This window comes from Dipteris shenzhenensis, chromosome 14, assembly GCF_047967505.1.
Source record: "Dipteris shenzhenensis isolate YYH24624 ecotype China chromosome 14, Dip_SZ_1.0, whole genome shotgun sequence".
In the NCBI taxonomy this organism is placed as follows: domain Eukaryota; kingdom Viridiplantae; phylum Streptophyta; class Polypodiopsida; order Gleicheniales; family Dipteridaceae; genus Dipteris; species Dipteris shenzhenensis.
In genome coordinates this window covers 35,565,957-35,591,134 of record NC_141609.1, presented here as the reverse complement: position 1 = coordinate 35,591,134, position 25,178 = coordinate 35,565,957, and the positions used below count along the sequence as shown (strand labels likewise).

General features: G+C 40.0%; 1 protein-coding gene across 1 annotated transcript; it reads right to left on the bottom strand.

Annotated features, from left to right (window-relative positions):
* Window positions 1-627: 627 nt before the first annotated feature.
* LOC147894537 (uncharacterized) lies at window positions 628-24,281 on the bottom strand. Its single transcript, XM_087385328.1, has 2 exons — window positions 24,134-24,281; window positions 628-1,484 (listed from the first exon to the last, which is right to left on the bottom strand). The coding sequence occupies exons 1-2, from the start codon at window positions 24,279-24,281 to the stop codon at window positions 958-960; spliced, it is 675 nt and encodes a 224-aa protein (XP_087241454.1). The 3' UTR covers window positions 628-957.
* Window positions 24,282-25,178: the final 897 nt, after the last annotated feature.

Sequence of the window (25,178 nt, the reverse complement as noted above, 5' to 3'; positions counted from 1 at the left end):
TATAGTGCATAGTACTCAAGGTGCTTAGCAGACTGAACTACCTAACCATTTATTCAAGCAAAAATTGGGTAATTTCCACCACTCAAACTCATGGACAAGGAGTCTCCCATACTAAAAGATGTTGAATTGACCCCGTATTGCTTCTATAGATATGCTTGTTTGACTTAAACCATTGCTTCATGGAGGTCTTTCTCAATGTTTGCTCGCTTTTTCTCGCTTGCTTATTTATGCTTGCTCACTCGATGGTAATATTCGGCTACAAGGTGCTTGGAATTTGAATCCAATGTGTGGAGCCGGATGGCCCCTAGCTCTTTCAGCGAATTATAAATTTCAAAATATGATGTCACATGACTCTGAAAACCATGTGGCATAATTTGAGTTTCCAAACATAACACCACAAGACTAGACATACAAGTCAATAACATCACTCACATTTTTTGTTTTAACACACGACACAAGGCCACATAACTTACATTTCGTCCCAAAAAAACAACCCACCAAGAAAGAAAAAAGAAAAAATCAGCATGTGCACCACATGGTGGAGTCATGTGACTATTCCTCTTGATCTCCTTATAGTGAAGATATCATCATCCCCCCCCCCACATCCACCCGCAAAAAACAGTCAACATGAGCTGGCATAAAGGCCAGGTTAAGATGGAAAATGTTGCACTCATTCACATCGGTTGCTCTTTGCACTTAATATTGTGGCCACTTCCAGGCCTACTTATTGTTTTAAGATGAAGGGCTGAATCCCTCTCCAAATACTGCCAAATTGAAATGGTCAGGCCTCGTGCAACAGTGATACAAGCATGCGCAAAGGTGGCAATATACAGGACGAGTACCTGAGGAATGGCCATCATTCATGAACTTCAGCCATAAAAAAAGGCCTCAAAACTACACTAAGCTTCATCACTGCAAATTTCCTTTACACTCTCATCGTCACTGTTGTAACACACCCTATTTCTTTTTTCCTTTCGTTTTTGAAGAAGGAACCTCTCTAGCTGATTTAAATCTATAGGTCCCACTGCGGAGCCGTTTCTGAAGTTTCTTTAATCGCTCAATATTGATGCCTTCTAAGGATTTATCATCATCATCATCATCTGAGTTGTCTACAAGGTAAGATGGCTTTGATCTGGCCCTTAGGTTTTGATATGCTGCTATTAACATATTCATGTCTGTAGCCACTTCCAACACATTGATAAATCGCCCATCAGGCCCTTTCTTCAACCTTGCCAAGCAGGATTTTATCCGCTCCTTTCTTGACTGAGGTTTCATATAGTCCTCGTTTGAATCATCCTGCTCCATGACTTTTCGAGTTTCTGTGCACTCCATGCTAGTGTCCAAAGCAAGCCCATTAGGCTGGGTCTCTGCACCACTATCTCGGAGGCCATCAGCAGATGGCAGATTTTTTCCAATAATCTCAGGCTGATCTGTTTTGCTTCTTGAACAAAAGCTCAAAGCATCCCCTGTTGCCACAAAGCTGACTTACTTGCATCATAAAATACCAGTGCAAAGAAGACAAAAGTATTACGGCCACTTTCAGCATCCATTAAAGAAATGGAGCAAAATAATATTAGTCTACATCACAAACAAAATCCTTCACCAAAGCTACCTCCCTCACATCACAAATACAAGCAGAGAAGGAAAAATATTACTGTCGATCTCAGCATTGATTGACACCTGAAAGTGGAGCAGGAAGTAAAAGCATATGCAAACATCGAGTCAAGACAAAAAGAAAACTAGATAAAACAATACTAGCAAATGATTTTTTGGGTTCCTAAGTACATAAATTTTAAAAATTCAAGAGAGCATGTACTGGTGGTGGCTCTCTAGAATTGTCTTTTTTCAACCAGTTGGTCCTAATATGACAAACCCCCAAAACCACACTTTTTAATCTACTTTTGAGACCTCTATCTTAAGCTACCACACTTCAAGATACAGATCTTGTTCGCATCACGATCGGAGGTGTCACTTAAAGACGATAGACCAAACTTGGCTTTAATTCTTGTGACTACACTTTCTTACTCCTCTCTCACCATACATCCATGCCAACCAAGGCTACTTCGGAGTCAGTTGATTCTCCTTAAAATAATATGCTGCGTTTGCTTGAAGTAGGCAACGTGAACACCATTCCCATCTGCTTCTATCGGTTGTCATAAGCAACTAGTTTTGTTGGTAGTTTGCTTGTTTGGAGGTGCAAACAGCAAGAGGGAAGGACTTTCCTCTCTGAAGGGAGGGAAGAGCTTCCACCAACATCCTTGCTCTAATCTTCCCTTCTTTGTAATCTTGCTAGGTTTTCCGCTTCACCTCTTGCAAATCCTTTCCAATAGGCTGAAGGTCTCCTCCTCTCTAAGGGATCGTTTAGTGCTGCTTATTTCAGCATGTATGGAGGGACACGTTGGGGCACTTCAGTAAACCATTGGGCTTCTGTTTGGAAGTCCTCATTTTCTTGCAAATGTGCAGCCCTGGTACTCATTCGTGGGTGTCATTGGTGCACACTTGGCTGCTTTTTTCTCAGCAGGTTGTTTGTTGTCATAGCAGCCCTAGGACTATGCAAGTCGTGTTTGCATATTGGTTGTTGAATCTTATCAGTTGCTGACACCGAAGATGAGGAGAAATGAATCCATCAACACGCATTGGGCGCCGCCTCTCCTGATAAAGAAAGAAAGAAGGAAGAAAGTTTATTAAAGTCTACTAAAGACCGATGGGTCTATGAGACTATAGAAAAGCTGATACGATGAGCAAAAGGGTGGAGCTACTAAGCGAGCATCCTAACCTATGCTAGAAAACTGTGTAGACATAGTTAATGCTATCATCATACATATCACCATAGTCATCATCATCATGACAGATGCAATCTGATCCGATACCTTACAGTGCAATACAGCACACACATGGCATGAAACGTCAAGGTATGCCCGGTGGCAGGCTGCTGGCTGTGTAGGCAACAAGCCCATGATAGATCGCTGTCTACTATTTGGAGTAGCTCATCGTGCCCTCCTGGCAGCTACTCTACGCCTGACAAGTGCCACAGTAACCCCTGCCAGCTGTATCCCAGGTCTGAAGATAGATGAGATGTCAGCTAGTGTGATCTGTGCATCTGTCCTCGGCCAAGTGTGCCGTGTCTCGGTCTCGGGTTTTCTGCCTCTCCTTCTATCTGTGATTGGGGGGGCAGCATGCTCTGGCTAGAAGAACTCTATGATCACGCTCTGAGATGGGTAAAATAAGGCCTCCCGCCCTTGTCTCTGTGATCTGATGATGCGCTCTCTATGTCGAACTGCCTCATGAATGAAAGCGACGAGGCGCCTCTAATCTGGGTATGAGAGAAGTCTGGGAAGGTCCTTGAATCCGTCTCTGAAAAGGCAGTGGTATCGCCCACGGATCTCGTAAAGACTGGGCAACACAAGGCACTGGGTCAGGCATCAGGTGCCCCTAGAGGTCATTTCCAGATTTTGGTCAGCTAGCCGTCGGACACAGAAGGTCTCCTACTTTTGGATGGTTGCCGGTTGCCCATGGGGGTCTACCCATCGTCCCCTACCTGGAGCAGATGTGTGTTGATGGGAGTTGTCACCAACGTCGTGCGAGACGTTTCCATGCAGGAAACATGGTGGTTCTGAAACGTTAGGCTCAGTAACGTACATTTGTTATCACATATACAACCTAGCAATTAAACAAAACATGCACCGAAATAAGCTTGATGTGTGTGCAAGACGAGTGTGCATGCAGGGTCGCCAAGCAATTGTAGAAAGCACACTCCATCCAGTTGTTGATGATTTGAGAGTGCAGTTTGTTAGAAATGCAATTATTGGAGAGTACCAACCAATCAATGGTCAAGCAAGTGGATTCTCGGAGGGCATGGAATAGATGATCCTTGAAGATGCGATTCGTACAGCGTAGTGACTGTAGATCATATACTCAAAGTCTTGTGTCACTTGTGAAGCCTTCGCTATGCACCCACTACGATACTTGTATTACATGTGTCACCAGAGCAGAGCTTCATTGATGCAAGAGACTGCCATCACCTCTTGTCAATAACTACCCTTGTTGCCTTTTTGTCTGGCACACTTGTAGATTAGGCATTTCCAAAACATTTCCATGTTTCGAAAATATTCCAATTTTGGAAACATCAAGAAACGGGGTTTCCTGAGTTTTTAAGACGTTTCTTGCAACTAAGGTTGTCACCATTGCAAATATGGAGATCTGGAGACGATCCTGCATTGTCTCTGGAGTTTTCCCATAGCACAAAGGATTTCGCAGGGGGTCCTTGGATAGTGGCTCGATCGCAGAGGTTGCAAAGGGACTTCACTTGGGGCACGGCAGCCTTCTCCATTGACACCGTCACCTCATCTTACAAGATCTAGGGATAGGAAAGTAACCTGGGTTCTCTGGAAAATGATGGTTTCTCTGACAGCCAGTCTTTGTTGATTTGTATGGTTGGTTTTTTTCAAGCATTAATAGAAAGTTCTTTTCTCTGGGAAAACAAAGACTCCCATGTCTAATTCTTCATGATGGAGTTATATTCAAACTCCATAGCATCCTACCATTGTTGGCTTTGATAGCTTCTATTAAAAAAAACACGATCCTACCTGTCCATCTGTGAAAATGCACTGGAATGTGAACAACAAACTGAGAGCACACCAAGCAAACTCGAACAACACGAAAAAATGTGATGGAAGAAGAGAATCGACACTCCAAAAACTCGCATGAAATATTGAGAAAATCTCCAAGTACAAGATCTATAAAGAAGGGGCAAGGGAAACCTACATATACGGGTGACACCCCTTGTAGTCATCCTACTTGTTAGCTAACCTAGCTGATCAGCAGGTCGGCCTAACTCGACCCAAGTAGGTCAAGTTTGGTCTGGAGCATCCTACCTGTCCATCTGGGAAAATGCACCAGAATGCGAACAACAGACTGAGAGCACACCAAGCAAACTTGAATAGCATGAAAAAATGTGATGGAAGAAGAGTATCGACACTCGAAAAACTCACATGAATGTTGAGAAAATCACCAAGTACAAGATCTATAAAGAAGGGGCAAGGGAGACCTACATATAAGGGTGACACCCCTTGCAGTCGTCTTGCTTGTCAGCTGACCTAGCTGACCAGCAGGTCGGCCTAACTCAACCCAAGTAGGTCGAGTTTGGTCACGTTTATCCGATTGATGCAATCCAACCAAGTTGGGTTCCCAACTTGGTCCGCATCCTTGGCTGTTGGCCAGCCCCACCTATAGAACCCTATCCGGCTGAGAAACCAACCGGCCTGTGTGGTACCTTGGCAATGGATGGCCATGACATGCCCCTACTCTAGCACTCGTCCAGCAGCCTCCTAACCTCATGATCTACCTCACACTGGGCGCACACACCCACAAAGAAGCCCTCACTCCCTACTATACATACAGTAGATGTCAAAGTCCAACACCCTCTCTCAACGTCTGGATGTCAGATCAACCCAAGGGAATTGGAATGCTCTCCAAGTAGTTGTGGAAGAGTCTTGGTAAACAGGCTGATCCATTGTCATTCGTCATACAGAAGGTCAACAAGATCTCCCCATCAAGAACCTTTTCATGTACAAACTAGTATTCTATCTCAATGAGCTTGGTCCGAGCATGGAACACTCGATTCTTCATAATTGCTATATAGCTCTGGTTGTTGCACTTAAATGACTGTTGGATCTCTCTATGGGAACCCAACTTCTCCAAGCAATCTCCAAAGCTAGACCACCTCAAAGGTTGCTGAACACACAGTCCGGTACTTAGCCTATGTGGATGACAAGGCCAGGTGGTTTACTTCTTACTAGTCCACGTATGGCTGTAGAACTGAGGGTAAACCAATAGCTAGTTGTCGATCTTTGTGTATCCGGATCTCCTTCCCAATCGAAGTCACTCCACCCCAGTAACTAGATCGTTGGCTTAAGACTCCCGCACCTGCCACATAGAATAGTCCTCAATCTCTCGTACCTTGTAGATGATAAAGTGAAGAGAGAGAGAGAGAGAGAGAGAGAGAGAGAGAGAGAGAGAGAGAGGAGTGCACACGATATAGTTACCTGTACACTCTGTTGTATTGAACATAAACATTAATATATACATGAGTATCCCTTAGGGTTAGGGTTTGGCCCTAATGCCCTATCTAGATGGTGCAATTTACGCCATCCTCAACACCCCTCTTAAATTGGACTAGGTAAGTAGACAGAGCATGTACAAGATCTTTTTGTGTTTCGTTTGGTGCATATCATAGCATCCAAAACTGAAAAGAAAAACTAGAAAGAATAATAGTATGTGCGTGTGTGAGCACAGTGACTATGTAGCAGAAGCATGTACAATGCGTACAACTTACAAGATCCTATACATATCATGTATTCCCCCCTCTTAAGTTGTGGGTCATCCTTCGCCTTTGGGAATAAAACCCAAAAAATTAGCTAAAGGGAAGAGGAAGGAAATATGCAGAAAGTATCGTCCACTTGGATCAAGGACTGGTCGATCAAAAGATGATTTTGTACATGACTGCATATATGGCTGCGTGCTGAACATGTCATTAGTCACCGTGGACTATGCAGCTGCTCTGTAGAAGAGACATCCGATGTGATTCGGTAGGTTGTGACATACGAGGGTGTCAACGACCCAAAAGAGCTGACAACAATGGCAGAGGTATGCTGCAGTAGAATAATCTCTGTCATACGATGCGGTGCCGAACAAGACCACATAGTCGGTGTGGACAGAGTGATCCAGAGGGTGCATAAAAGAAGCTGGGGCTGAAGGTGCAGGTATGATACTCTGCTCTACTGATGAAAAGGCCCATACAACTTACAAGGTATAGAAGCATGTCCAACCTGTATGCTCAACTGCCATGAGCTGAAGGTCGTCTGATGTGTGCATGGCTAAACATACATCGGCATGAGATGTAGCATCTTGGCTCATCAAGAAGGAGCTAACAGTAAAAAAGCCTAGAAGCCTAGAATACAACTCAGAATGCATAAGATATCCCTCAGGCATATGCAATGCCGAATGCTGATGTCGGGATAGATCTGTAATCCTAGATCCACCAACCACTAATATGTATCACAACCATAAGTGCATACTGAAACACTGAGGTTCCCCAGGTTGTGCTATGGATGAACCTGATGATGTCCTCTGTGCACTAGGGCAGGGTTGCATTGATGCATAAATATCCTCATGCTGAGGAATGATCTGTTGATCGAAAGAGGTGGTGATTACTTGATCCAATGCAGCATAACTGAGTCGATGCTGGACTGTTCTAAAGACTAATATGTTGATCTATACTGGTGGTGGAAACTGTGTCGATAGATGTGATGAGCTCCGTGTCAGAGGGGAAAGCATCAATGATGGATGCAAGAATGGAATCACCTGAAAAGCTGAATGTACTGTGGCATGTACCTCTGCATGCTACAGAAGATATGAGTGCCTCATACTGAGGACTACATCTGTGTGCCAGTAGATGGAGTCGGATACATGCATGAATGTGATGGCTGTACATCACTTGAATTAGATTGTGCTGATGTCGATGGGACTGTCTCATGCTAAGGGCTTACCATCAAATGTGCCTTTTTTTTTTTCAAGAAAATTACTTCATTAAGTATGAATGAAAACCGCGAGAGCAAGCTCAAATGCCGGAGTACATCATGCAATGCATGAAAAAACAGCTCAAAGTGAGCTAATAAAGAACCAAGGCGGAGGTTGAAAATGCCATCTCAACCCTGAAGGCAACTCAGAGAAGAAAGGAGATCCCCTCCAAACCCTGAAAAAAGTAACTCTCTTGGGGCTGCTCTGTAGGATCCCTGCATGCTCGCCCAAATGGCCATCAGAGTGTGTATTGTGTCAGTCCAAATACTGGCCATAGTCTGGGAAGGGTGAACCTGGATAACCTCCATCGCCTCTGTACACCTGGCTCTCCAAATATGCCAAGCTGCAATGCTAGCCAAAATCTCTCAAGATGTGTCTGCTGAGGCATGAGCAGCTCTGAAAGAAGTGTGGGGAACATCCTAGGGGGAACAAGATTCCACTGAATGTCGCCGTACAATGAAAGCTAGATCTGAATCATGTCCCTCGAAGAACACCTGTGGGCCGGTAAGAGATAACCAAGCCACTGAACCCCAGGTCATATAGAAAGGTGCTGTATGAAAGATGCTGAAAATCCTAGCAACACCTTTCCAAATCGTCCTCGCCTGTCTGCACTCCCAAAGGCAATGATGTACTGACTCAATTGCCATGTGACAACGAGGACAAGTAGGGTCAGCCCCGAACCTAGATCTCCACAGGTTCACTGCAATCCCTCCATGAATAGAAAGCCAGAAGAAAAGAGTGACCTTTCTATTCCTGAGGGATTTCCAAAGCCTACACCAAAAGTTCTTCCGCACAGTTGCAAAAATATGAAAACTATCCCAGTGTGGCGCTCTGGAGGGCCTCCAACCTCTACTGCTGAGCTGAAATCTTCGGGCATTTCTAGCTGTATATCGAAAGAAGGGAAAGCTCTTCTCTCTGTACCCCTCATCAATCCATTCCCACTCCCCTAGGTCCCACTACAAGAACCTAATAGGGGAACCACCATACAGCCAGAGTCTCCAAGAACCCAGCGCAAGGAGAATAGGATCAGGGTCAAGATACCACTGTGAATCCCTCCCCCACTCCATGAATCCTGCAATCTCGATAGGCTGAAATGCAACCTCCAAAAGAATATCATCAAAAGATCTGATAAGTTTGCCTCCCGACTGAACATCAAAGACAAGGGTATTCTCATGTGCATCCTGCAATGCAATGACCTGTAACGGAATGCCCGTCCCTGAGAACGCTCCCCACCAAGTGGACTCTATAAGCAGCATGTCATCTGTGTCAATCCACTCTAGCAGAATGGCTGATTGTATCTACTGTATCCTGAGTGCACTCCCTCTAAGGTGGCCAACTGCTAAAAATCTATGATCCTCTGGAAGTCTCATAAAGGCATGCCAAGCACCTACAGTAGAGGCAGGTCTCCTCTCCCATCTAGACCATTGCATATAATGTGACACTCCTAGTGGCCTGCCATGATGATCCAAAATCGAGTCATTCCACATGATTGGCTGCCTTTGAATCTCTTCACGAGAAGTGGGTGGAACTCTGCAAAGTGTGTTTCTGAAGCAGCCCCAAGCTTTCAGAATAGCAGCCATGAGAGGGAAAGGTGGGGATTTGAGGTGGGCTTAGGTAAAGATCCATCTGCTGCTGTCCAACCAATCTCCCCCATGAGAAGGGGTGCAAGACCGAATGCTGCGTGAGAACTACATGCCCTCGGTACAATATGTATTTGTAGTAAGTTGCTGCCCATCTTTGACACGTGTGGGAGTTATTACAAGCCATTCTCATTAGCAATAACATTTCATAATGTCTACATAATCATTCCGACAATTTGATATAAGGATTCTTAAAATATGTACATCGATTTAAGTATTTAAATTTAATAGATAGATATGAATTATATTAGTGGTGAACAAGAAATGGTTGCTCATTGCTAAACATTACTATCTATCTCTTTTTTTTCTACATCTCTAACCTCTTGAATATAAATTATGATGTTAAAAAATATGCCAATAAACCCTTTCGTTGATGACAGGGGTGTATTGGCCTCTATCTTCCATTAAACATTTATAAAAATTATTGTCTCCAAAAGGGGTCTATTGGTCTCTATCTTTCATTAACTATTAATAAAAAAGATCTTTCATTGTACTGTCGATGAAAGGGCCTCTATTTTTTATAATTTTCATAAACAATTATAAAAAATTATAAACCTCACTCATGTAGTCAAAGTAATAATGTGTAATTAAATGATCACTCATCATTGCTACATTCTCATTAGCAATCGAATTCCAATGACAATCATTATAAGTCATGGTTCCAATTCGCATCATGGTTTGGTAGCGGTTCCATAGCCACTATATCCTCCTATCATGGTCGATAAAATAAACACATCGATTGTAATGAAGACGACAAATGTTAATAAAGGGGCATGGTTAAGTACGTAGGTCAGTCGAGGGCACATGGTAGTCCCTTGCAACCAAAGGTGATCTTTACAAGGGAAAGGGATGCCAAGCTCTACAAATATAGATCCTAGTATTTGAGCTTTGCAAATTGCAAAATTCAAGGCCAATAGACCCCTTTTGTTGATGAAGGTGATCTTTACAAGGGAAGGGGATGCCAAGCTCTACAAATATAGATCCTAGTATTTGAGCTTTGCAAATTGCAAAATTCAAGGCCAATAGACCGCTTTTGTCGATGACAAAAGGGGTCTATCGGCCTCTAATTTTCATAAGAGCTCTTTCAAGGTAGCTTATGCAAATTAGAGGCCAATAGACCCCTTTCGTTGACGAAAGGGGTCTATTGGCCTCTAATTTTCAAAATTTCCCTAAGGTCTCCTCAACCCCTCACCTCCCCCTTCTTGCCTTCTATGCTTCCTTTGCCTTCTCCTTCTGCTTCCTTTGCCTTCTCTTTGCACCCACATTTGCAGCTCATTATCGAATCAATCGAGCTCACCTCACTCGCCTCATTGCAAGAAGACTCTATGTCCAAGACTAGACAAATTTTTCTTGCTTGTCTTTCCATCTTCTCTCAAAGATTTCATTCCATTTGATCCCTCCTCCCTCGCTCACTCATCCCCAATTTTTCCTTGCAAGCTTGCTTCAAGCACCTCGCATTCACCAAACCTTCGTTTCCTCCCTTTCAGGTACATTCTTTAGAGAATTTACATTTCTTATTCGCATGCTCACGAAGCTTATTTGTTGTTCTACCAGAGTATTGCGGCTCGCTCCTTTTCCTCCACTCTACAATAGCAATTCCCTACCATATCTGAGTAGCCATTCGAATGACAGCTCAGCAAAATACACATCCCAACAACAAAAAACCAATCGTCACTTGCAATGATTCTTCGTGCTCTTAGAAAAGTGCCTAGATTAAACCTCTACTGCAATTGTTTGTCGCTAAAAGAAATTAAAATCTCTTCTAATTCTCACAGGAGCCACAACTAGTTGCGCACTTCACAAAATTGTAGTTGAATTAGCGTAAAACAAAGTGCATTCATGTCAGATGCTCTTTAGATTGACACACTGAAAGCAAAGACTCTATGAGTTTGCTGCTCAAACTTGAGTACTGAGAAGATGTAACTAGCTTGCAAGGTAGTAGAAAAGGGCCTTCTACCAAAAAGCAAAGAAACCATGCATTCAACACCCTTGCTTTTCAAGTCCACTGGTTTTGCAAAAAGTAACTAAGAGTGCTTTACATTGATTTATAGAAGAAGGCACTTCTTTCACACCTCATTGATGGGAGAAATCCGTGAAGCAGGCCAAGATCATTGATGTTCCTATAAACATGTGAGATAAGTTACTACAAATGAAATGAGATTTTTGAGAGTCAATTAGTTGCTAGTTCCATGGCAGCATAAGCCGCAACTTGTATTCTTTTATTATTTTTGGAAGTTTTGGAATGCCATCTATAGTATCTATATCTATTTTTGACTTTTTATGTACAACAAGAGAGAATGCACAATAGACAATGAACCTCTCAAGATGGAAATTCACTGGCTTTAATTTTGACCAGTCTCTTGATTTATCTAAGTCATGTTCAATTCAAGTTAGACAAAGAAAATACAGTTTCATTTGGATACTTTTTGGTTTGTTTTTTGTTTATTGTTAGAATCTAGTAGTTTTGTCTTTATAGTTTACTTTTTTGTTGCTCAATCTTTAAGGTCTAATGTGAATAAATGCTTTGATAGTTGGTACTTTCTCTGATATTTGTTTTCTAACAACATGGCAGAATCTACTACTTTATATTCAAGGTTCAAGAAAGAGACAACATTTGGTTGGGCTGCCAAAGCTGTTTCAGTTTTAGGTTGTTCAAGTTAGTCTTTTTATAACCTTTGTGGAAGTCAAAATTATGTCATCTACCCTAACTTGTTGGTGATATTATCTTTCCTTGAAATGCCTTTTTGATAAGAACTTGTGTTATCTTGCCCAATTTTTATAAACAAAACAAATACGTGCATAGTTGTAAGTTGTGAAAGAAAATTGAAGTGGAGGACTTCTAGATTGAATTGCCATCCACACACAAACACAGGTAGGATAGATGCATACACATATGTGGCTACAATGGAAATGCCAAGATTGGCTAGAATGAAAGCATACAACTGGAATTGAGGATTAGAAGATCTAAGAGTCCATGGTATAATAGTAGTAATGTTAAAAAATAATGGCTAAAATTTACATCATGGTTCAATACCATTGTCATACTTGTGCCGACTATCACAAGACTTATCTTACAAAGTTGTGAGTATAAACAATGGGCAGTGTGTGCAAAGCATTTGTGAACCACTTTTCTTTAGGCAAACTCTTGTTTCGAATGAGTTGTTGAAAGGAACACTCTATTGTTGATCTCACCCTTTGGACTTCAACTCATTGAGTTGCAGAGCTCAACCATTCCGTTCTAATGGAATCTATCACAATTTAAAATGAGGATAGATCTTTGCATATGTTTGTTTGCACATCTGCAGGTAGAGGAGTATTGTCAGAGATGGTGCTTGCTAGCCATTTTTAATTCATACTTGGGTCCATATCTATCCATCAGCACTTGAGTGATAATGGGTTTGATTTGACAATGGAGGTGCAATACAAAGTCCATGATGATGGATACAAATTGTTTCACCTTGATGCATAGTTCGGTGATATTTTCATAGTGAAGGGAGAGAGATTCAAGCTTGATGATTGACAATGAACTTCAGAAGAATCTACTGCACGAGAACAAAAAAGATTTCTACTCTATTTTCAACAAAAATGATGAGGCAAGGAAACTTGATTCAGCTAGCAACATTGAGAATGACAAACAACATAGTTTTATTGACATTATTATGCAACTACCTACAAAGAATAGATTGCATGAGGCCTATGAGAAAATTGAAATGCATGTCACTATCAATGAGTTGCCTTCTACTTATGATGGTGATGTTTTCTTTGAGTTACCAACTATTTCGGTGAAACATCGCACAAAATGTATGGAGTCAAAATTTGATGGTCATGTTTGGAGTGATCCTATTACAACAAATATAGTATTTCCTAGTGTGGTTTGTAGAAAGGAATGTGGAGGTCACCTCCATTATGTATGAATGCAACTTGTGGTTATAAAAAAAGAATTGGGATAGAGAATGAGCCACGATGGGATGGGAGATTGATTAGAGTGGCCCCAGAAAATGTGTCAATTGAATCATATGGCTCCTTATCATGTATAAATTGTGGTCATCCACCAACTTGCATGGAGAGATGTAACTATGAAATGTTACTTTGCATGCCAAAATGTAGAGATGGTGTGAATCTTACTCATGCAATCATATACCATGGCCATCATAAGCATCCCATTGGAGATGGTTTGACTAGGAGAGCACAGGATGCCATTGAAACCAAAGTTTCTAAAATCGTGAGGGCTGGTGGGTCTGTATGTCCTAAAGGGATACAAAATATAATTGTCCAAGACATTATTATGAAAACTTTATTGTCTAAAAAAGTGCAAGATGGGACTAAGATGTTGAATATTGAGCTAGAAGATTTGCTAAAACAATGTGAACCTTTACTTGACAAAAGAAAGTAATTACCATACTATTTGTCATTGCATTGGTTTATTAAATTATGTTATTGACAATGAATATAATGTTGACCAATTTTTGGTCTGTGTATAGATTATCAAGATGTATTGAGGAGGGTCAATGTGACTCTCACCGGTGTCAGATGGGCTAGATGGAATTTTATACTTGAAAAGACATTGTAGATATAATTATTTCCAAAGTGTAGTGTTTCTTGGACAATTACAACATAGTTTATTCAGTAGGTGTCATGTGTATCAAATGTCTACCTAAGGTTTTGGTTCAGGGGTTTAATTGGTAAATAAAATGAGATGTGGGGGAGAACTGGGTCATTGCTGGGTGTTTGATTTTGTGAAGAGAATGAAAGATTGGACTACCATGGCTTGTCATGTATGTAATCCTTTTATCCAAGAGTTGCAAACAATTGCATCTTGTGACTTCAAGGTGGACGATATTGATGCACAAATTCTATTTTGGGATACTCTCAACAAAGTAATGGTTTCAAAAGGGTTTGACCATGTTAAAATCAAGGGTTCATGGCAGATGATGCCCAAGCCAACTAGAGAGTTGTATGTGCCACTTTCAATGGTGGCCCTAACAGTGTAATGGAAGGGAAAGAGAGGTCTTACCTTTTCCATTGGGAGCAAAGGCTTCATTCCCATGCAAAGGCATGTATAAAAGTTGGCAGCCAAGAGGAATTTAAAATTCGATGTAGATGCTCGAAGGAGGCCTCTACCGAGCAATCTATAGAAGTCAAAATGAGAAGCCTAAGGGCATGCTGGAATGCAAGCCATGCAAGTGATTCAGACTTGCCACAGCTTAAAACTTGGTTTGCATGGTGGCACGCTAGGATTTCCCATTGGGGCCAATACATTATAGAGGTTGGTTTTGTATTTCTCTTGATTTTTTTTAAATCATGTTAATAATGTAATTTTGCCATTACAATATCTCTAAAATGCTTGGTTTGTAGAGTATGTTAGATAATGAGAAGTACTTGATACCTCGAACAAATCAGCAGAGTCTATTCATGGTAGTTGGAGGGCTAGATTGAACCATGTCAAATATGTTGGTCTCTACAATGTCTCTATCAGTGACCTCTCAAATGCAATTCTACAAAGCTCTAGATACACATCTGAGCTGGTTCATCGAAAGTGGGCCGAGTCTAGAGACCTTTAAAAAAACAAGATCTTCAAAATCTTGGATTGACATTAGTGCCAAAACTTACAAGTAATGTTGCAAAAAGGAAATGGATGTTGCATATGAAGTATGTTTTAATGATGGAGATGACAAGATTGTGCGAAGGAAAAGGCCAAATTCAATGCCTTCAAATATATGTGAGGATGATAGTCACCTCCCTAAGTACAGTTACACAAATTAAGAAAAGATACTCCATGTCTCCCAAATCTAGTAATAAATTTGCAACAGAGAGTTTTGAGGATGATGATTCCAAAAGTGTGCAAGAATATGAAGTGCATGATGCAATTGGGCATTGTTAAGAGTTCCTGTAACAAGCCAAGTCATTTTGTCATATTAGGAGTATTAACTCCAATGGTGGGTGCACGTTGTGCTTCACCAATTCAAGCCCATGATGAAACAATAGTATTGCATGAAGATCAACCTCGGCATCGAGATGGCAAAGCAATCAAATGGCAAAACAAAATCACCAAAGAAATGGAAAATAGAATTCAGCAGTCATTGGTCATGAAATGCATTGTTAAGGATGCAACAGTTGTAAAGGCCATGGAGCATTCTAAGTTCATTGTTTCTATATTACATCTTCCTTTCATACCTTGGATTGGATAGCAAAAATAATACGTTTGTTCACCAAGCCACCTTGACTAAAAAATAGATCTTCTAGGCATTGCCCCACGTGCCTTGAGGTTTAGTAGATCTTCCAGGCATTGTCCCACATGCCTTGAGGTTTAGTTTTTGGACACTGCACCTTCATGATGGTCAACAGAAAATGGAAGGGCTATTATAATCATCCTTTTTTCCATGAGGATTTTGAGCCACAAAAATAGTATTTTTTTGAAGACTAAACCTTCATGATGTTGAATACAAAATAAAAAGAGATTTATAGTAATCCTTTTTTCCATGAAGATTTTGAACCATAAGAATAATGTTTTTGGAGTCTTTTGCATTTCTCCTTGCATAAATTTTTGGTTTGTTTCTCTACTTATTGATAATTGTGGAAAGACACTTTGTAGGATGATTTTGGAATCACAAAACTTTCAATATGTCTTTTATGTGATAAATCATGTCTTCATTTGCAATGATGTAGGTTGGAAACTTATTTGAAATAACATGAACTCAACACAACTAGTAGCAAAATACCAAACTATGAGTGTAAAATATTGACTTAAAATTTGGCTATATTTGTTACATTTCCTTTTGTACCTTGGATTGGATATAAAAAATAATTTGTTTGTTCACCAAGCTTGATTTTCCAAGCATTGTCTCACATGCAATGAGCTTCATGAAGGACGACTATAATAATCCTTTTTGCCATGAGTAATTTGAACCGCAAGGATAGTGTGCTAATTATTCTCCACTTGATAATTGTGGTAGGACATTTTGAAGGATGATTTTACATCACAAAAGTTTGAACATGTCTTCTATGTGATAAATCATGTCTTTATTTTCAATTACATAGGTTGAAAACTTATTTGAAATAATATGAACATGTATTAGAATATACAACAAATAGCAAAATAGAAAATATTGTGAGTGTATTTGTCTTAAAATTGGGCTATATTATTTACATGTTACTTCTATGGATAGCAAAGATAATATTTTTGGTCACCAAGCTAACTTGAGTACAAAAGAGATCTTCACATCATTTCTTGCATGCCTCAAGGCCTGGCTTTTCGAGACTACACACCTTCATGATGTCGAACAAAATTTGAAAGGACTATTATAATAATAATTTCAACCATGGAGATTTTGAACCACCAAAATAGTATTTTTGGAGTCTTTTTCATTACTCCTTATGGAAACTTTGGGTTTATTTTTGTACTTGATACTTGATACTTATGATGGGACACCTTGTAGGATGATTTTACAATCACAAAACTTTGAACATTTCTTTTATGTGATAAATCATATCTTCATTTGTAGTGATGTAGATTGGAAACATATTAAACGTGTTAATATAGAAAATTAGAAAATTATGAGTGGAAAATATTTTGACTTAAAATTGGGCTAGTATAACAAAGATACAAAATATTGGATTTTGCTAAGGTTGAGCATAATCTTTTTTTTTTTTGGGACTATACATCCCTTTTAATCAAAAAATGGGTCTAGCAACTTGATTTGTTTTTTGGTTATTGGTTGTTGTGGTATATTAGTTTACAAGGATAACCACTTCTGTTATTGAGCAATATGGACCCTTCATTTACAAAAGGGTTTCATAATCATGGCCTCATTTCATGAACTTCAAGAGTTAGAAAACTTGTTTAGTCAAAAATGAGGATATCCATTTCGTTTCTTAAGCAATACGACCCCTTTATTCATAAAAGGGATCCATACACATGGATTGTTTTCATAAACTTTGACACAAAAAAACTATATTCTAATCAAATGCTCAAATGGTTTTGCTCAGAAATTGGAAATCCCCAATGAGAACCATACCAAGGGATAAAACAAAATTCCAAGAAATATATACCTATTTTTTCCAAGAAATTCAAGCGAGACAACAAGGGTGCTAATTGTTTACAAAGGAAAAATAAGATTTTAAAAGCAGGTAGATAAAATTTAGAGATTAATTAAAAAGATAAGTTAATTAATAGGCCATGTATTTTAAGGCCTAAAAAACATAAGATAATTAAATCATGCAATTAAAATGCATAAGGTACAATACCAATTAATTAAATGAATACCTAAGCCAACAAGAGCTTGTTAAAAAGTAATAAAAGCCTCAATTAATCATTAAATTTTCCAAGGAAGAAGAGGGGATTAAAGGAAGAGAAAAAGTAAGTGATAAATATAAAAGCAAATCAAGGAAAAAAGGGGTCCACTAAAAGGAGAACAATTTCTAAAGGCAAAATAAGGTTGCAAAAAATATGCATATAAATATGAAGTTCCAATGCTAAAAGAAGTGAAAAAGGTCGCATATCAAAGTATAAAAATATATATATATATATATATATATATATATATATATAAAATAGGGGGATAAGAAGGAAGTAGTGAATTGTATGTATGTATCTATGTATGTATGTGTATATGTATATGTATATGTATACGTATATGTGTATGTATATGTATATGTATATGTATGTATATGTATGTATGTAATCAAAAGAGAGTAATCAACAAATGTGTGTGTGTGTGTGTATTTGTGTGTGTGTGTGTGTGTGTGTGTGTGAAGGCATACATGCATATACGTATATATATACATCTAAACATTTGTGTATATAGATATTTTACATCTATATATACAAATGTATGTATGTATATATACATGTAAAATATCTTTGTATAAAATATTATGCCATCTTGCCCTAGTCTACGAGGTGGGCAACTTTGGACAACTTGGCTTCAGTAGGATACACAATTATCCACTCTAAAATAAGCTAGGTGTAGAGGTGGATAGTGAGAAGAGATACAAGCTACATTAACAAGAATTTCATTGTTGCTCGGCAACCTTTGTCCCCACGACCATTCCAATTTGTGATACATATAGCACAGGCTTGTCATGGATCCATGCAACCTACCACTTTATACTAGGAGCTTGAAGGAAATAGAATAAGAGCGCCTCCCTGTGCGGCCAGCTATAGGCACTTAGTAGACCCACTAGCAGGCGACTCTACATGCCCCATGGAGGATGAGGGTTGCCTCAACCAGACTCCCTGGTAGGCAAATGCTAGCCCAAATTCCATGAAACCTAGGATTCTAGCCAAACATTAGGTTGCTAAAAGGATTAGTAGGTCACCCATGTCAGGCTACATTTGATTCTCCATTGAACACTCCACTTTGTGCATCCCTCAGGTGGCAAATGAAACCAAATCAACAAGTATTACATGTAAAATAAAACATGAAAGATCTTGACAGCATTTTCAAGTATATTAAGCAACTAAGCAAGGGGATTTATTCAGCTCACTACTGAACTACCCAACTCAATAGCGCCACCATCCCTAATAGTAGCCTAGGGAGCTACTCTAAAGGAGTAGTTTCTACCATATAACCATTGGATATCTTCTCAACAAGGAGAGAAAGAGAGAGGGAGAGTGTTCATCCTACACAACGTTTTTCTAGCTAACTTAAAGCTTTCATCTTGGGGGGGGGGAAGAGAGAGAGAGAGAGAGAGAGAGAGAGTAGTGGACAAGAAACATAGTAGAGAGAGGGAGCTGAGGGGGGCAAAGTGATGTGTAGCAAGGAATAAAGGAGGTGAAATGAGAGTTTTATGCATTAAAGTACTATCATAGAGCAAGATTTAGGTAAGCAAATGCCCAAGTAGAGTATGGGCTAAACAAGGAGTTGCTTGTCTTGCTATAGAGAGCAAACATGTGAGGCAAAGCTCTGAAATAGTGGAAAGAGAGAAGCCAGGAAATTAAAAAGTCAAAGGGAGGGGCTATCATAGTAAATGGCACCTCAAGGTATGCAGAACGGGTGACACTAGCAGAGTGGCATGGCCATCGAAAAATGAAGTCGTGACAATCATTCGACACATAAAGGAGGAGAGTTGAGCACTTGTGAAGGTAGAGAAGCCAAGAGAAGGTCAAGGCATTGATGGAGATGTGGACATAGGGATGAGGTAGTGCTTAGAGAAGACTGCAAATAGAAAAACTAAGAAAGGGAGGCTACAGAGGAGGCTAGACAAAAGAAGAAGAGGTTATGCACTTGGGCGACCAAAAAATACAAAACCAAGCTGGAAGTAGGAGTCAACCTGGGAAGGAGGAGTGTTACGAAATTGTATTTTCGATATTCTCTTGCTATGGAAATTATTTTATTTTAGTCAAGTGTGACTATGGAAAAGTATTCCATAGGAGTGCACCGGATGCGACGAGGATCCTAGTGGATGCTTTGCAGGGTTTAGTTGGGGATGCCTAACGACCTGTGTTTTGCCAGGCTAGATGGTTAGTATTGTGGGTGACTCCATGTTAATACTAATGTCGCTAGTGTTATTGGTGTTATTGCAAATGGTCGCAAGGTGTGTATTTTGATGTCTATATATCAAGTGTACAATTGTGTTGGGATTAGTTGGTGTGATGATTCATGGATGTGGCATGGCCATCGAAAAATGAAGTCGTGACAATCATTCGACACATAAAGGAGGAGAGTTGAGCACTTGTGAAGGTAGAGAAGCCAAGAGAAGGTCAAGGCATTGATGGAGATGTGGACATAGGGATGAGGTAGTGCTTAGAGAAGACTGCAAATAGAAAAACTAAGAAAGGGAGGCTACAGAGGAGGCTAGACAAAAGAAGAAGAGGTTATGCACTTGGGCGACCAAAAAATACAAAACCAAGCTGGAAGTAGGAGTCAACCTGGGAAGGAGGAGTGTTTGTATTTTCGATATTCTCTTGCTATGGAAATTATTTTATTTTAGTCAAGTGTGACTATGGAAAAGTATTCCATAGGAGTGCACCGGATGCGACGAGGATCCTAGTGGATGCTTTGCAGGGTTTAGTTGGGGACGCCTAACGACCTGTGTTTTGCCAGGCTAGATGGTTAGTATTGTGGGTGACTCCATGTTAATACTAATGTCGCTAGTGTTATTGGTGTTATTGCAAATGGTCGCAAGGTGTGTATTTTGATGTCTATATATCAAGTGTACAATTGTGTTGGGATTAGTTGGTGTGATGATTCATGGATGTGGCATGGCCATCGAAAAATGAAGTCGTGACAATCATTCGACACATAAAGGAGGAGAGTTGAGCACTTGTGAAGGTAGAGAAGCCAAGAGAAGGTCAAGGCATTGATGGAGATGTGGACATAGGGATGAGGTAGTGCTTAGAGAAGACTGCAAATAGAAAAACTAAGAAAGGGAGGCTACAGAGGAGGCTAGACAAAAGAAGAAGAGGTTATGCACTTGGGCGACCAAAAAATACAAAACCAAGCTGGAAGTAGGAGTCAACCTAGGAAGGAGGAGTGTTTGTATTTTCGATATTCTCTTGCTATGGAAATTATTTTATTTTAGTCAAGTGTGACTATGGAAAAGTATTCCATAGGAGTGCACCGGATGCGACGAGGATCCTAGTGGATGCTTTGCAGGGTTTAGTTGGGGACGCCTAACGACCTGTGTTTTGCCAGGCTAGATGGTTAGTATTGTGGGTGACTCCATGTTAATACTAATGTCGCTAGTGTTATTGGTGTTATTGCAAATGGTCGCAAGGGGTGTATTTTGATGTCTATATATCAAGTGTACAATTGTGTTGGGATTAGTTGGTGTGATGATTCATGGATGTGCACACTTTCCGAGCAAAAATCTACGAGCAGAAAACTCCGAGTGATAATTTTTGACACCAACCATGCTTGTATATTTCTTAAAGGAATATACAATTCTTTCTTAATTTCTCATTTATGGAACCATATACTTACTTATTTTTCATTATAACCCTCATTTTAGAGAACATCATCTATATATGAACAAATAGTGAACACTTTAGAAACTCCTATAAATACCTCCCTACCATACTCTCTTTTGAGGATTATGGTAATTAAATAAATTTGAAATAGTTTCCCTAATCTTTAGCAATCCCATATTTGAAGCTCTCATATAACAATGTATACCATATTCCTTGGATGAGTAGGAAAAAGATATTGGACACCTCATACTTGAGGCCATTATAATCGATCATAAATTAATCTCTAATACATTATCAAATATGGGAAGGCAAGGAAAGAATTTTTAAAATATTCACAATTCTCCAAACCTAAGTACTTTTAAGGATATGTGGTCTCTATTGGACTCCTTCCTACCATAATATGAATTAGGGAGAAGTTGTAACTCTCATATACATCTTGAAATTTTTTCTTTTTATCTTTTATATCTATCAAAATATAATTTTAAGCCTACCATTGCATAGATCATGAAATTTTGAACATTTTTTCTTTTTACGGCTCCTCAATCTGAGATAAGGAGCAAAAGTTATGACCCATTCTGCGTAGGCACTCCAAGGGTATTCCGCCGGCGGAATAGGATTGGGGGGCAAGCTCTTCAAACCATATTCCTCTGGAAAAATACACTTATAGGGTCTATTTAAAAAGTATTATATTATTTTCTTAGGTCATCTTGAGGAACTATAAAGAGGATATTTGCTCAAAATTTCATGATCCAACGAATGGTGAAAGGAAAAGAAAGGATTTTTGAAAGTGATAAAATAAGTCACACTTGGACATTATATATGTATATTATATAAAGGTATATTTATATCTATATCTATTTATTAGTATTTCATATTTACTTACATATTCCTTGAAATAATTTGGATTTTCTTACTCCCCAAAAATGACTTGAGCCTATATATTTTGACCCCTCCTACATTTTGTCCGCTCGTCGCTCGGGGTTTTTGCTCGGAAAATGAAAACCCCTGATGATTCATCAATTGATTGTAATAACTAACACAATTAGTAGCTTGAGTACATATGATGAATTGGATAACGAGGAATGAAGATGGTGAAGGTGGTTTGGATTGATCGAAGTATCTAATGGCTGTCAAAGGCCATGGGCTATATTGTAAAGTAATGAACTTTAAGCCATGGGCTAATTTATTTTATAAATTTTGGATGAGGGCATATTAAGCCTTGTGATGTTTTAAGCTCATGGAGCTATGTTGAGCAATCCCTCTAATTACAGACAAGGGATGCTTTTTTATGTACTATTATTGGCTCTTTGCTTTTTGGAATTACAATTATAAATACTCTAGATGGGAAGCAAGAGCCACCATCTAAGCATGGCGTGGAAACCAGACTGGCAGCTATACGACACGGGATCCCAAATGTTCAAATGCAATGACAACAAGTATATCGCAGTGATACAAAACTACACACAATGATACTACCCCCTCTATGAAGGGAATCACAGTCGTCGACAATGGTTTCATTCTTGGACTACATCTCAGACTTCCCAGTAGAATGCTTGGTCTTACAGTCAAGACCAGTAAAAAAGAGAACAAGGTAATTAAGTCCTCCACCTAGGTTTTGTCTCACATATGAGTCGTGAGAACAAGATTGATACGGCTAGACCGCAAATGCTCCCTCCACAGTTCGTGTGCACATCTCACGACCAATCGACCTTCCAGGATGTAGTCATCTCCAAAACTGCATATAGTGGTAGAAGGAGGTGAGGATGAGCTCTCAGGAGGGGGGGGGGGGGATGAACATCCTTGTGAAAAAGTGGAGCATGAAGTTGGGGAAGTATGGCAACTTTGTGGGTGAGTTAGTGTGCCTTGGGCCACTTTCATAGGGCTCTACAAACTATTACTACCATGCTTACTCATTGGATATGGTGTATCTCGTGGTTGTATCCGTGCCATTGATTCATAAAGATTTTCATAGATAGGGGCATCTAAGTGACAATGTTATAAGGTACTCCCCTTGGTTATTTCAATTGCCATACAAACACTTAAGTGACTTTGTTGTTGTAAGGTAAGGTCATCCATATATTGTCCAAGCAATATAGGTGTGGTCATCCATCTCACTCAATATAGATGATGTGGTCTCAAATTATTCACTTTTGAGGTCAATACCAAAGAGGAGGCAAAAGCAAGACCAATTGGGTCTTTTTATATAGTCTCCATACAAGGAAACTACAAAGATCCCCAAAGTATACTAAATCTATAGGGTCCAAGGATATACCATTCACATTTGACCCATTATGGTTCCAAGGCAAAATCCCTCTCCATCAATGCCTAACTTATGGGCTCCCTCTCAATAGTAATTCTGAGGAAGCTCCAGACCTATATATCACATAAATAATCATGGACATGCTATAAAGTTATAGATTTCAACCAAGTCTATGAAATTACTGCAACATGCAACATAGTAAATAATAAATATTGCCACATTATTTCCCCTGGTTTATAAAGTAACCATGATGAATTGGTTCCTGATGTTCTTATGGACAATTAGATTGCTTACAACCCCAAGCAATGCAAGTAAACCTAAGGGGATTAGGGTCCGTGTGTGTGTGTGTGCATGTGTGTGTGTGCAAGCGTACGTGCGTGCACATGCATGCGTGCGTGCGTGCATGCATACTCCCCCCTGAGTCATGTCCTTGGAGCACTGATCTCCAAGTCCAGTCCATTGAGGTGAATGAGGTGCTCCATGTTGATATCACGCCATCGATGGGAGGAGCGAACAGTATAATCATCTCACATCACAGGGTCGTTTCACAAACATTTCTCATATTATCTCTCCTTCGCGGCGATACGAAATACCCATCGGATTCATGCAAGGTATGACCACACTACCAATCGGTAGTCAAGGTGCCGGGTCTGTACATTTCTTGTGAGGGTCGTCTCGGCTCTCGATTTTCCTAGGGCTTTCTCGTCGCCCTCAACCATCATGGAGTCGACTTTCATAGAGAACCCCGATACCGAACGTTGCGCTTGAGCTCAACGTGCATTGGGATCCCTTGAATCGTGAAGTCTACCGAGCCATGGCGCATTCGCAAACTCTCAAACAAATGTGTTGTCTCAGAACTCCCAGTGTTCACGATGGCATACACATTTATCATCTACTAGTGGCAACAGTGCTTAGGTTCTCCAACAGGAGACTTGGGGCATTCTTAATAGCTACATGGCTCCTGTTTCCTCCTCTTCCTGTGTAGTGTATGTTCCCTTCAGTGCTCACGGTGCACGAACACAAGTTCCCAGATCTGTTCACCAATTCTTCACGCTGAGACTGTCCCGCCTAACTCTTTCGTTTGAGTTCTTGGAGGTAGTGTTTTCAGTGTCTCGGGCTTTCCAGCAAGAAGGTTGCCTTGGATGCTCTATCTCCTCGGGGATTGTGGAATCCCTTGTCCACTCAGGGTTGCGTGTCAGTACCGACCCGAATTAATCTCATGGCTGCATCATTGCCGCCTCTCAATCCGTTCATATCACTGGATCAAATCTCCTCTATTATTCTAGTATCACTCACCATTACGTTCCTGCCGTTATCCAATCTTTTAGTTGTGCAGTTGGTTGAAGCCTTTGCAAATCCAGTTGGAACCACTGAATACCCACGTCCTGGTTGAACCTTTTATATAATTCGGTCTAATTGCAATTATTCGTTGGTTTTTTTTATACTCCCTCCTTTGATTTTTCCTCTAACTACTCTCTTACAGTGAATACAATTTGATTCATCCAAGGCATATATAGTCATTACATTCTCCCCTTTTAAAATAAATTCAAAATCCATGGACATGTATCTCCTTTGATTTTTCCTGTAACTACTCTCTTATAGTGAATACAATTTGATTCATCCAAGGCATATATAGTCATTACATTCTCCCCTTTTAAAATAAATTCAAAATCCATGGACATGTATCTCCGAAGTATTGATTATTACTATATATACCCTTTGTGAGAATCTCCATGCCATACAAGAGTCTCATACTCTCTTTATACTAGGTATATATGATTCTATCAAT

Bases quoted from the DNA above. Each gene is read 5' to 3' on its own strand.
- LOC147894537 (XM_087385328.1), bottom strand. From the start codon at position 24,281: ATGATAAATGTGTATGCCATCGTGAACACTGGGAGTTCTGAGACAACA. The intron at 1,485-24,133 runs GTTCTCTATGAA...GATGCAAGTAAG, and splicing joins GCGCAACGTTCGGTATCGGG to TCAGCTTTGTGGCAACAGGG.